Source organism: Scyliorhinus canicula, chromosome 13 (assembly GCF_902713615.1).
Source record: "Scyliorhinus canicula chromosome 13, sScyCan1.1, whole genome shotgun sequence".
NCBI classification, from domain to species: domain Eukaryota; kingdom Metazoa; phylum Chordata; class Chondrichthyes; order Carcharhiniformes; family Scyliorhinidae; genus Scyliorhinus; species Scyliorhinus canicula.
The window spans coordinates 45,594,654-45,606,939 of NC_052158.1; the positions used below are offsets into that span (position 1 = coordinate 45,594,654).

The 12,286-nt window shown below is 45.8% G+C and overlaps 1 protein-coding gene across 1 annotated transcript in view; it reads right to left on the reverse strand.

Moving 5' to 3' along the window:
* LOC119975587 overlaps positions 1-12,286 on the reverse strand; it is a 639,245-nt gene that overhangs the window by 70,942 nt on the left and 556,017 nt on the right. Inside the window, exons 6-9 of the mRNA XM_038815373.1 lie at positions 4,621-4,709; positions 3,307-4,167; positions 2,352-2,499; positions 1,588-2,264 (exon numbers count right to left, since the gene is read on the reverse strand). Coding sequence (XP_038671301.1) covers positions 1,588-2,264; positions 2,352-2,499; positions 3,307-4,167; positions 4,621-4,709 — 1,775 coding nt within the window. The remainder of the gene's footprint in view (positions 1-1,587; positions 2,265-2,351; positions 2,500-3,306; positions 4,168-4,620; positions 4,710-12,286) is intronic.

Sequence of the window (12,286 nt, forward strand, 5' to 3'; positions counted from 1 at the left end):
AGGAGATGCGGAAGGTGGAGGTGAACAAGGATCTGCGAGGAAAATTGGAAGACCTGGAAATCAGGTCCAGGCGACAGAATTTGAGGATTGTGGGGCTGCCCGAAGGAGTTGAAGGGCCGAGGCCGAAGGAGTATTTTGCCGCTATGCTGGCGAAGCTATTGGGGGAGGGGGAAGATCCCTCCCGATATGAGCTGGATCAGGCTCATCGGTCGGGGAGGCCTGTACCAAAGGCGGGTGAGCCGCCAAGAGTAGTGACCTTGTGCTTCCGTAGGTACTGTGTGAAGAAGGTCCTGTGCTGGGCCAAGCAGAAGCGGGTGGTGCAGTGGGCTGGAGCTGGTATACGTATATACCAGGACTTTACAGCGGAGCTGGCGAGGAGGCTGGCTGCTTTCAACCGGGTGAAGAGGGCACTGTACATCAGCAAGGTGCAGTGCGGCATTGTATATCCAGCAAAGCTGAGGGTGACTTATAAGCTCAAGGACTTTTATTTTGGAGCAGCGGAGGAGTTTGCGAAGGCAGAATGACTGTGGCAGAACTGAGAAGTTGAGATATGGCCATGTGCTAATGTAACCTCAGGACTGTATTTTCTTCATTTTTGTCTCTTTTTTGTTTTACTGCATGCGCGTGTATGGACTAATGGAGCCAATGTTGTATATATTTGGACAAGGGAAGGGATGGGACTTGCACTCGAAGTGAGGGCTCTTTGGGGTGTAGGTGGACATGCAGGGTTTGTATGCTAAAAGGGGATTTCTGGGCTTTCTAGGGCCGGGCAAGGGGGAAAGGGACCCGGGTGGGGGCCTCCGCGCTGGCCGGTTTAAGCCGGTCAGTGAACGGGAGTGAGGTGGGGGGAGAGGCTGCGGTCATCGGAGCCTGGCAGAACAGGTTCCGAGTGGTCTAGCCGAGGTGGAAAGTTGGGGGGAAGGAACCGAGGTTGGGGGGAGGAGTTTTACAAGAGGCAGTGGGCGGGAGGAGTTGGAGGGGAGGAATTACAACTCTTGGGTATCACATACGGTACTTTTTCAGAGGTTGGACGGCGTTGAGTATGGGGGGTGGGGAGGGGATTCTAGGGTGACCATGGGCTGGGCGGGGGGGGGGGGGGGGGGGGGGGAGTGGACACTATGGTGACCATGGGTGGTCCCAGACTCTTTTCTCCGTTTCTCTTTTGTTTTTGTTTCCACCGTGGGAGGGTTTGTTTCATTGGATACATATATTGATAGGTGGGCTGTTGTTTGGGGTCGTGGGAGGATGGGATCGTTATTATTAAGGGCATAGACTTTGTATTTGTTACCGTTTACTGTTTGGGGGTGGGGGGTGAATTTTGGGTGAAATGTGAAAATGGAGAATATAATATTTTTAAAAGAAAATATCTCTAATACTTGTTCCTTCATAAAAACTCAAATACAAATTGTATCATCAGCTACCATCAATGATTGATCTGTTCATATATCTCCCAAAATTTTAATTTGCTTACTTATTTGTAAACGTGTAAGGAAAAACTTCTCCCTTTGAAACAAAACATTCAGAGCATCCAAAGCCTGACTTCCTTCATCAGTATGTAAATAATTATCTGACTATCTTGAAATATTACCCCCCTTTCTCATTGATTCTGCAGGACCACACTACAATCTGAGACAGAATCTGCCTCATTACATTCAAAGTTTCATTGCTTCTTTGCAGAAGCTGACAAAGAACCTCATTCTGCTGCTGAAGAATGTTATTGTTTCTTTGCAGATGATGTTGAAGAATTTTATTGTTTCTTTGTAGATTCTGGCTAACATCCGTCTTAAATTCAGTTAAAACTTTCTGAAGTAAGTTAGAAGTGGCCTGAAAGCTCTCTGTACTTTGAACCTGTTCCAGATGAAAGCGCTCAAGAAGTTTCAGATCATCTTCATTTTCTTCACCAGCAGCATGGGCCTGATGTTGTCCGTATGCTCGTGGAGACGGCGGAGCTTCTGCTCCCAAAGCCGCAGGTTCCTCATCTCCAGAAGGTTCTGAGTGCCCTCCCTCCCCCACAGCAGCCAGATCATCACAGGCTTCCTCCTTCACACAAGTCACAATATTTAACTTGAACACACCAACACTACCCTCCATATCAGACATCTTAAGCTCCTGACACTCCTCTCCCTCCTCCACTGCAGCTGCCATGCCACATTGCTGTGAGGTATTCACCACAGTCCCTTCCTCATCAGCCCTTTCAGGAATCTCGGACGCTGCTGCCAACTCTCCTCCATCACCATCTGATGTGTTCATGGACACCTGTGTGTCTGTCAGAGGAAGAAAATCATAATTATTATCATTTTTCACATAAATTAATTCTCCTGATGGTTTAAACATTCAGCTGCTGACATCACCTTTGCTCATCCCCATATCTGATCCGCCATTGGTTATTGTAGGGTTGGAGGGGCCAAACAGCTTCTTCGGGAACTCCTGTTCCGTCAGCTCCTGGATGTATGGAACTTGCCCTCCAGTCACTGAGTGCTCCTGGGTGTTATGGGTCAGCTTTACGTAAAAGAAGAAATGAAAATGAAATTATGGTCCAGAGTTTGCTGTGCTGTCTTGTGACACATTTTCCGAGTGCTGGTTTTCAGCCTGCACCCAGGGGAACTTCTGATTAGAGATCAACCTTACAACAATGTCAGCGCCATTTCCAAGGCAACTGCATTTTGCAAAACCTCATAAAACTTGTGAAAATCTTATGGACTTTATGTATTTTCAACTCAAAAACTACAATTTAAAATTTCAAAAATCAACATACATATATGTTTAACATTCAGATATTGCCCTCTTGTACATCACAGGGAAACTTGTGCATAAGCAGCAGCTTCTATACAGATTGATGTCTTCTTTTGATGATTGTGGAGATCTGGCCAACGGTTAAATTGACCTTGAAACAATTGGACTGATGGTGGGAGAGGTTGGAGACAGACACTGCTGAGGCAGACAGTACTTTGGAAGGACAGCTCCCCTGTGTGAGCACTGGAGGGTAAACAACACAGAAAACTCTCAGTGTAAGGGAAGCAGGTGAGCCACAGTATGAATGCACTAGTGTTTGTGGAGGTCTGATGACCATGAGAATGATTTGTCGCACACCTCGCATATGAATGGCTTTTCACCAGTGTGTGCAGACGGTTGATTAGTCTAAGAATGATTTGTTACATACCAGACATGTGAATGGTTTGTCTCCTGTGTGACTGTGTTGCTGTGTGCAGAGGGAAAGTGACGCAGGAAATGATTTGTCACATACCGTGCATGTGAATATGTCAGTGTACACAACAAGCCAATGAGTCAGAGAATAAATTGTCATACCTTGCATGGGAACGGTTTCTCCCCAGTGTGAACACGTTGGTGATTACGGAGGGTCGATGACAACGCAAATGATTTGTCACATATTTCACATGTGAAGGGTTTCTCCCCTGTGTGAATTCTCCGGTGTGATAGAAGATGAGAGGATTGGTTGAAAGCTTTCTTACAAAAATCACATTTGAAGGGTTTCTCTCCTGTGTGAGTGCGTAGGTGCTGACGGAGGTTCGATGATTCCGAGAATGATTTGTCACACACCTCACATATGAAGGGTTTCTCGCCGGTGTGAATCCTCTGGTGTGATAGGAGATGGGAATTTCGGTTGAAAGTCATCTCACAAAGATCACACTTGAAATGTTTCTCTTGCTCCCCAGTGTGAAGACGTTTGTGTTCACTCAGGCTCGATGACCACGAGAATGATTTGTCACATACCTCACACGTGAAGGGTTTCTCTCCTGTGTGAATCCTCTGGTGTGATACAAGATGGGAATTGTGGTTGAAAGTCATTTTACAAACATCACATCTGAAGGGTCTCTCCCCTGTGTGAAGACGTTTGTGTTCACTGAGGCTTGATGACCATGAGAATGATTTGTCACACACCTCACATGTGAAGGGTTTCTCACCAGTATGCATGCGTTGGTGTTTACGGAGAGTCGATGACGATGAGAATGATTTGTCACATATTTTGCACGTGAAGGGTTTCTTTCCTGTGTGAAGGTGCTGGTGTTGACGGAGGGTCGATGACACTGAGGAGGACTTGTCGTACATCCCACAGTTAATGGATTTCCCCCCTGTGTGATTACATTGGTGTTGACGGAGGGCCAATAGCCCCGAGAATGAATTGTCGCACATCTTGCTCCTGATGGCCTACTTCTGCAGTGTAGTGATTCTATGGCTATATGAAGAGTTCCTCCCCCCGTGTGAATCATCTGGTGCCTCAGGAGCTTCGTAGAATTCACAAAACTGTCATCACAAATATCACAACTGTAGCTGCCCTTGTGCTAACAGTAGGTGTAACAAATGTACTTTAGAGGATCTTATGAACCTGTAAAACCTTCCTCATACACCTCACACTGGAACAGACTTCCACCGCGAGGAATGAGTCAGAGGTTCATGAGGCTCAATGAATGATTGAAGCTCAACCACACTTGGAGTCCACTCACACTTCTTCCCAGCCTCACCCTGACCGAACATCCACAGCTGAACCTTCGGAAAGGTTGGTTCAGATATGTCAAAGCCCTACTAATTTCTAGATGATGGTTTCAGGCAAAATCCTCTCTGAGTTGAGCACGGCTGTGAAGTGACTGGATGTCTTCCCACAGTTGTGCAGCTGTTTCTCGGATGATGGTCAGGATTATCTGTGGTGTCTATACTTTCTGTATTCTCTGGTGTTGTACAGTACAATCCTTCTGTAAAACAGAAAAGGGAAACATGATTTATTCAACTCCTCTCCCTCTTTGCTGTGTGGGGATCAGATATAAGGGGCTGGATTCTCCCTAGCCCAACGCCGAAGCCGTGATCAGCAATCAGGCGGAGAATGGATTCCGACTGCAGAATCGGGGCCGCCGCCCATCTGACGCCGGTCTGCCATGATCTGCCCTCTCCAAAACACCTTCATCATGATACACACCGTGCACCATTTCAATGGTGTTGGCGTGTCATCGGTTGGCCCACCCACAACACTCCGCCCCCGATGGAACGAGTTCCCAACGGCACAGAAGCCCCGGACAGTGTCCAGCGCCGCCACATTCGGCTGGGATCCGTGCCGCTGACTGTGGGGGGGGGGGGTTCTGCAAGGGCTGGAGGGGGTGGCCAGGAAGTGGGCTGTGGGGTCGCAGTTGGCAGGTTGGGTACGCGCACAGCCGATGCCATGTTGTACGACACGACCGGTGCAGGTCGTCAGCCGTGCGCATGTGCGACCCAGGACCCGGCCATTTTTGGTGCAGTCCATTGGAGTTTCAATCAGCACCAGTCCTAGCCCCTCACCAGTACCAGAATTGTTTCCGAAAAGGGGAATCCTGCGCAAGATCTTTCAATCTCATCAGTTGTCTGTCACACGTCCTCTGTTTCTGGTAGGAACACTGGATAGTGTCATGTGAGAGTACCTTTAAGAATGGGTGTTTATCAAATAGCTGTAGTGGATGTACCTTTAAGAAATGGGTGTTTATCAAATAGCTTCAGTGATGTCAGAGTGTGGGTAAGAGATGGGCTGTCTGTCTGTTTTTACTTTCGTTTTTGAGCTGGCAGCTACAGTGTGTTTAGTTTCATTTTCAGAGTTGGAGCTGCATCCAGTGAAAGAAAGTGTAATATTGATCTCTTTCTGCATGAAAAGAATATCTTCAGATCACTTGCTAATTTAAAAGTGATAACTGCTCTCCGTAGAGAATTTAAACCTGATGTCTTTATTAAAGGGGATATTTGTCTTATGGATGTTGCTAGAAAAGATTACGGGTTACTTATAGAGTACTGTATTCTTTGGAGGGAGTATTTGAGTTGATAGTTGATAAGATGTTTACTGTGTTTATAAAAATGTTAACTGGATTCATATAATAAACATTGTTTGTTTTTAAAAGTACTTTGTAGCTCTGTTGCATCACACCTGTAAAGTAGGCCCTTATGTTCCCCATAACCAAAATCTATTAAAAGTTGTGGGTCAGGTGAACTCCATGATACATTTTGGGGTTCTCTAAACCCTGGCCCGTAATAATAGTGACACCACTGGTGAAAATTATGAAATCCAAGCCCTGGCTTTTGGGAAAGGCCGAGGCCTGCAGATAAAATCTTTAAAGAAGACATTAAAATACATTTGAATACATATGGATAATTGCACCTCACCGTCTCATATTCAGTAATGAACCATTAACAAAACTCAGCCTGTAAATCAGAAGAGAAATGCTTCCAATAAACACCCTCAATATCCAACACACAGCCAATCAAACAGTTCATCACAAAGCACCGAGTAAACAGGTCTGTGAGCTGGATCTTCTGACACAGCATAAGGGGCATTTCCACAGCTGATTGCCCACAGGATAGTCAGACTGCCTGAACATTAGTGTGGATATTGTGCAATGTAATGATTGTAAATCCTGCTCCTTCACTCACCATCTCCTGACTTGGTTTTGAGTCCCTACAGGAAGTGAAGCAGCTGTGGTAGAGGAAGAGGAGAGAATGGGCAGAGTGGGTGGGCTCTCTGATTGATGTCTCTCACAGCCAATCCAAATATTTCTGCAGCAACTGGAGTTTCCTGAAGTTTGGGAAACTGACCGGGGAAACGGAGGTGACTTTGAGCAGCAGATCAGGTGGAGATTTAAACTTGTCATTGTCCCATCTGAATAAAACCTTACTTATTGCAGCTGCTGTCTCAGTTCCCCTGCTAAACGTTTGACAGATTTCTAGTGTGGGAATAGCATTCTTCATCCTCCGAGGCTTTCAAACTGACACCATCAGTGTGGGATGTGTAGCCTCGGATGTGTTTGACAGCAGATCAGAAGAGTATAACCCACAGCATCCTGGGCAGCAATGGCGTAGAGGGGTGGGATCAGCACATGCACAGGACAGAGAAAGAGAGCTCCAGAGAGGGGAGATTGACCCAATGTTCGGGAATTGTCTCCTATACTGGGAGGAGAAATTGGTGACTCAGGGATTGTGCTGGGGCTTATTGTGTGAGTAGATGCTCCAGGGTTTTATATCTTGCAGCCCTGCCATGCCCAGGGGATGCGAGCTCTGGAGGTTCAGTTTACTAAGCTCCAATTTCTGCACCTCATTCAGCCCTTCCAGTTGTTTTCCAGGATGTCCTGGTCCATTCACCTCTCCCGGGATGTCATAGCCCCAGAAAGTTGGAGCTGAACACCCAAAAATCTGAGTATAATTTGAAGAGACACCTCAAACAGGCGCAATTGCAGAAACTCACCATTGTCATTATTCCCACCTGGGACCGTGGCAGTTTCTGTGGTTGGTACCAGCTTTTTGGGTGATATTTAATAAACCCGTGTTAAAGATCACAAAAGTTTAATTTATACTTAATATCTAACTTATATTGAACATTTCTGATACTATCAATTCCAATCGGATTACTCTGACAAAACCAACAAAAACCACTGTAAACTCTCGACCACAAATTCTGCCCTTGTGGTTGTTGCATATTTGTCAAGGAGTTTTGTAAGAACATAAGAACTAGGAGCAGGAGTAGGCAATTCAGCCCTTCAAGCCCACTTCACCATTCAATACGATCATGGCTGATCTCCTCTTGGCTTCCACTCCACTTACATAGAATCATAGAATATGCAGCAAGGAGACAGGCCGTTCGGCCTAAACTGATCCGTACCAACCAAAAAGCCCGTCTAAGCGAACCACATTTGTCTGCATTGGCTGATATCCCTCTAAACCTTTCCTATCCATGTATCTGTCCAAATGCCTTTTAAATGTTGTCAATGTCCCTGCCTCATTTCTCCGGCAGCTCATTCCACGTACGTACCGCCCTCTGTGTAAAAAAGTTTCTCCTCAGGTTCCTATTCATTCTTTCTCCTCTTAACTTAAACCTATGCCCTCTAGTTCTTGATTCCCCAACCCTGGAAAAAAGACTGAGCGCATTCACCCTAACCATGCCTCTCATGATCTTATACACCTCTATAAGATCATGCCTCAGTCTCCAACACTCCAAAGAAAAAAGTCCTCGCCTGTCGAATATCTCCCTATAACTCAGTCCCTTGAGACCTGGCAACATCCTTGTAAATCTCTAATGCACTCTCTCCAGTTTAATAACATCTTTTCTATATCAAGGCAACCAAAACTGAACGCAATACTCCAGATACAACCTCACCAACGTCCTGTAAAAGTGCAACATAACTTCCCAACTTCTTTACTCAATTCTCTGACTGATGAAGGCCAGCATGCCAAAAGCCTTCTTCACTACTCTATCTACCTGATACTCCACCTTTAGAGAACTGTGCACCTGAACCCCAAGGTCCCTCTGTTCCACAGTACACCGTAAGGTCCTACCATTCACCGTGAAGTCCTACCTTGATTTGAATTTCCAAAATACAACACCTCACGCTTATCTATATTGAACTCCATTTGCCATTTCTCGGCCCACTTCCCCAGCTGATCAAGATCCTGTTGCAATTTTTGATAACTTTCCTCACTGTCTAAAATACCACCTGTTTTAGTGTAATCCGTAACTTCACACTTACTGATCATGCCTTGTACATTCTCATCCAAATCATTGATATAGATAACAAACAGCAATGGGCCCTCCACTGACCCCTGAGGCACACCACTAGTCACAGGCTTCCAGTCCGGCAAGCATCCTTCCACCCTTACCCTCTGCTTCCTACCATCAAGCCAATTGTATATCCAATTTGCCAGCTCTCCTGGATTCCATGTGATCTGACCTTCCAGAGCAGCCTACCATGTTGAACTTTATGAAAGGCCTTACTGATGTCCATATAGACTACGTCAACCGGCCTGCCCTTATCAACCTCCCTGGTCACTTCCCATTCTCCATAACTCTTCAACCCATTACTAATTAAAATCTGTCTATCTCCTCCATAAATCTACTCATAGTCCCAGCATCAACCACACTCTGGGATAGTGAATTCCACAAATTCGCAACCCTTTAAGAGAAGTAATTTCTCCTCATCTCAGTTTTAACACTGCTACCCTTTATCCTAAAACTATGATCTCTCGTTCTAGATTGCACCACAAGACGAAGCATCCTCTCTATGTCTCCTTTGTCAATACCTTTTATCATCCTGTATACCTGAATTAGATCAATTCTTCTAACCTCAGGTGGCACGGCGGCACAGTGGTTACCAATGCTGTCAGGGGGCAGAAGGGTGGCACAGTGGTTAGCACTGCTGCCTTACGGCGCCGAGGACCCGGGTTCGATCCCAGCCCCGGGACACTGTCCATGTGGAGTTTGCAGATTCTCCCCGTGTCTGCGTGGGTCTCACAACCCAAAGATGTGCAGGGTAGGCAGCACGGTGGTGCAGTGGTTGGCACTGCTGCCTCATGACGCCAAGGTCCCAGGCTCGATCCTGGCTCTTGGTCACTGTCTGTGTGGAGTTTACACATTCTCCCCGTGTTTGAGTAGGTTTCGCCCCCGCAGCCCAAAAGATGTGCAGGGTAGATGATTGGCCACACTAAACTGCCCCTGAATTGGAAAAAATTAATTGGGTACTTACTCCAAATTTATTTTTTTTTAAATTGTTTTCTGAACTCTGAAGTATAGGTCTAAACTGCTCAATCTCTCTTCAGAAGACAAACCACTCATCTCTGCCATCTAATACATCTCAAATAAGGGGACAAAAACTGTACGAAGTACTCCAAGTGCAGTCTCACAAATGCCTTGTACAGTTGAATCAACATTTCCCATCTGTCTTTGGCCCCATCTGCAGTGCCGGCAAGTCTGATACCGCGAAAATGGCCACCAGTAGAAAAGGCTCCAGTTCAACGTCAAGAATCTTTGACATGGTGTTAAAGAAGGTGACCCAACAGCTTAACAACTTGGGGCATGCCAGAGTATGATTATGATCAGCCAACCTCTGAGAACCCCTCTCACAGCTATCATCTGCCCCAGAAAAAAACTCATCCTCTCCTTGGACAGATGAGCCCTGTGCAACACCTTGAACTGGATCAAACTGAGCCAAGCACAGGAGGATGTCATCTTGCCAACGCGAAAAAGACCCATTTATCCCAACTCTCTGCCTTCTGTCGGTTAGCCAGTCTTCTAGCCAAGCTGATAACTTACCCCTAATACCATGTGATTTAACCCTGTGTATTAATCTTTTGAGCTGTATCTTATCAATTGCCTTCTGGAAGTTCACACATACTGCATCTACAGAATCCCCATTATCTACTTGGCTTGTTACATCTTCAAACAACTTTAGCAAATTAGTCAAACATGATTAACTTTCATAAAACTATGCCGACTTTGATGGATTGCCTTTCTAAATGTCCTGTTATTACTTCAATAATAATGGATTCTAACAATCTCCCAACGGCAGATATGAAACTAATTAGTCTATACTTTCCTACTTTCTGCTTCACTCTCTTTTTGAATTAGGGGTAACATTTGATTTGATTTTGATTTGATTTATTATTGTCACATGTATTATTATACAGTGAAAAATATTGTTTCCTGCATGCTATACAGACAATGCATACCGTATATAGGGAAGGAAGGAGAGACTGCAGAATATAATGTTACAGTCATAGTTAGGGTGTAGAGGAAAGATCAACTTAATGCGAGGTAGGTCCATTCAAAAGTCTGATGGCACCAGGGAAGAAGCTGTTCTTGAGTCAGTTGATACGTGACCTCAAACATTTGTATCCTTTTCCTGACGGAAGAAGGTGGAACAGAGTATGTCCGGGGTGCGTGGGGTCCTTAATCATGCTGGCTGCAATTCCAAGACAGCTGGGGTTGTAGACAGAGTCAATGGATGTGAGGCTGGTTTATGTGATGGATTGGGCTACATTCATGACCTTTTGTAGTTTCTTGCGGTCTGGGCAGAGCAGGCTCCATACCAAGCTGTGATACAACCAGAAAGAATGCTTTCTATGGTGCATCTGTAAATGTTAGTGAGAATCGTAGCTGACATGCCAAATTTCCTTCGTCTTCTGAGAAAGTAGAGTTGTTGGTGAGTTTTCTTAACTCTAGTGTCGGCATGGGGGGACCAGGACAGGCTGTTGGTGATCTGGACACCTAAAAACTTGAAGCTCTCGACCCTTTCTTCTTCATTTCCATTGATGTAGACAGAGGCATATTTTACACTACTCTTCCTGAAGTCGATGACAATCTCCTTCATTTTGTTGACATTGAGGGAAAGATTATTGTCGTCGCACCAGTTCACCAGATTCTCTATCTCATTCCTGTACTCTGTCTCGTTATTGTTTCAGATCCAACCCTCTACTCTACGGTGGTGTCATCAGCAAATTTGAAAATCGAGTTGGAGGGGAATTTAGCCACACAGTCAAAGGTGTATAAAAAGTATAGTGGGGGGGGGGGGCTGAGGACACAGCCTCGTGGTTGGCACCGGTGTTGAGGATGATCGTGGAGGTGTTGTTGCCTATGCTTACTGATTGTGAACTATGGGTTAGGAAGTTCAGTCGCAGAGGGAGGAGCCGAGGCCCAGGGAGATGGTGTCTGCTGTGGACCTCTTGCAGCGGTAGGCGAACTGTAGTGGATCAAGGCAATCCGGGAGGCTGGAGTTGATTTGTGCCATGACTAACCTTTTGAAGCACTTCATAATGATAGATGTCAGAGCCACTGAACGATAGTCATTAAGGCACGCTGCTTGGTTTTTCTTTGGTACAGGGGTGATGGTCGTCTTCTTGAAGCAGATAGGGACCTCAGATTGTTGTAAAGCGAGGTTGAAGATGTCTGCGAATACCCCCATCAGCAGATCCATGCAAAACGTGAGTGCTCGTTCAGGTACCCCATCCGGGCCAGTGGCTTTCTGAGGGTTGTCCTTCGAGAAGGCTGCTCTGACATCTTCAATGGTGACCTCAGATACAAGTTCATCTGAAGCTTCCGGGGTGGAGGGCGTGCTCTCACTGAACTCTTGCCCATTACCATTCAACCAATCCACTGGAACATTTCCCGTATCCAGGGGATTTTGGAATATTATAACCAATGGCTGCACTATCTCCACTGATGATTGTCCTAAGTTCCTCCCTTTCTATTACCTCTGCATTGCCTACTACTGTTGGGATGGTATTAGGGTAGCACAGTAGTTCAGTCGTTAGCATTGCTGTCTCACGGCACCAAGGTCCCAGGTTTGATCCCAGCCTTGGGTCACTGTCCATGTGGAGTTTGCACATTCTCCCCGTATTTGGATGGGTTTCACCCCCACAACTCAACTCAAAGATGTGCAGGACAGGTGGATCGGCATGCTAAATTGCCCTTTAATTGGCAAAATGAATTGGGTACTCTAAATTTTAAGAACATAGAACATAGAACAGTACAGCACAGAACAGGCCCTTCGGC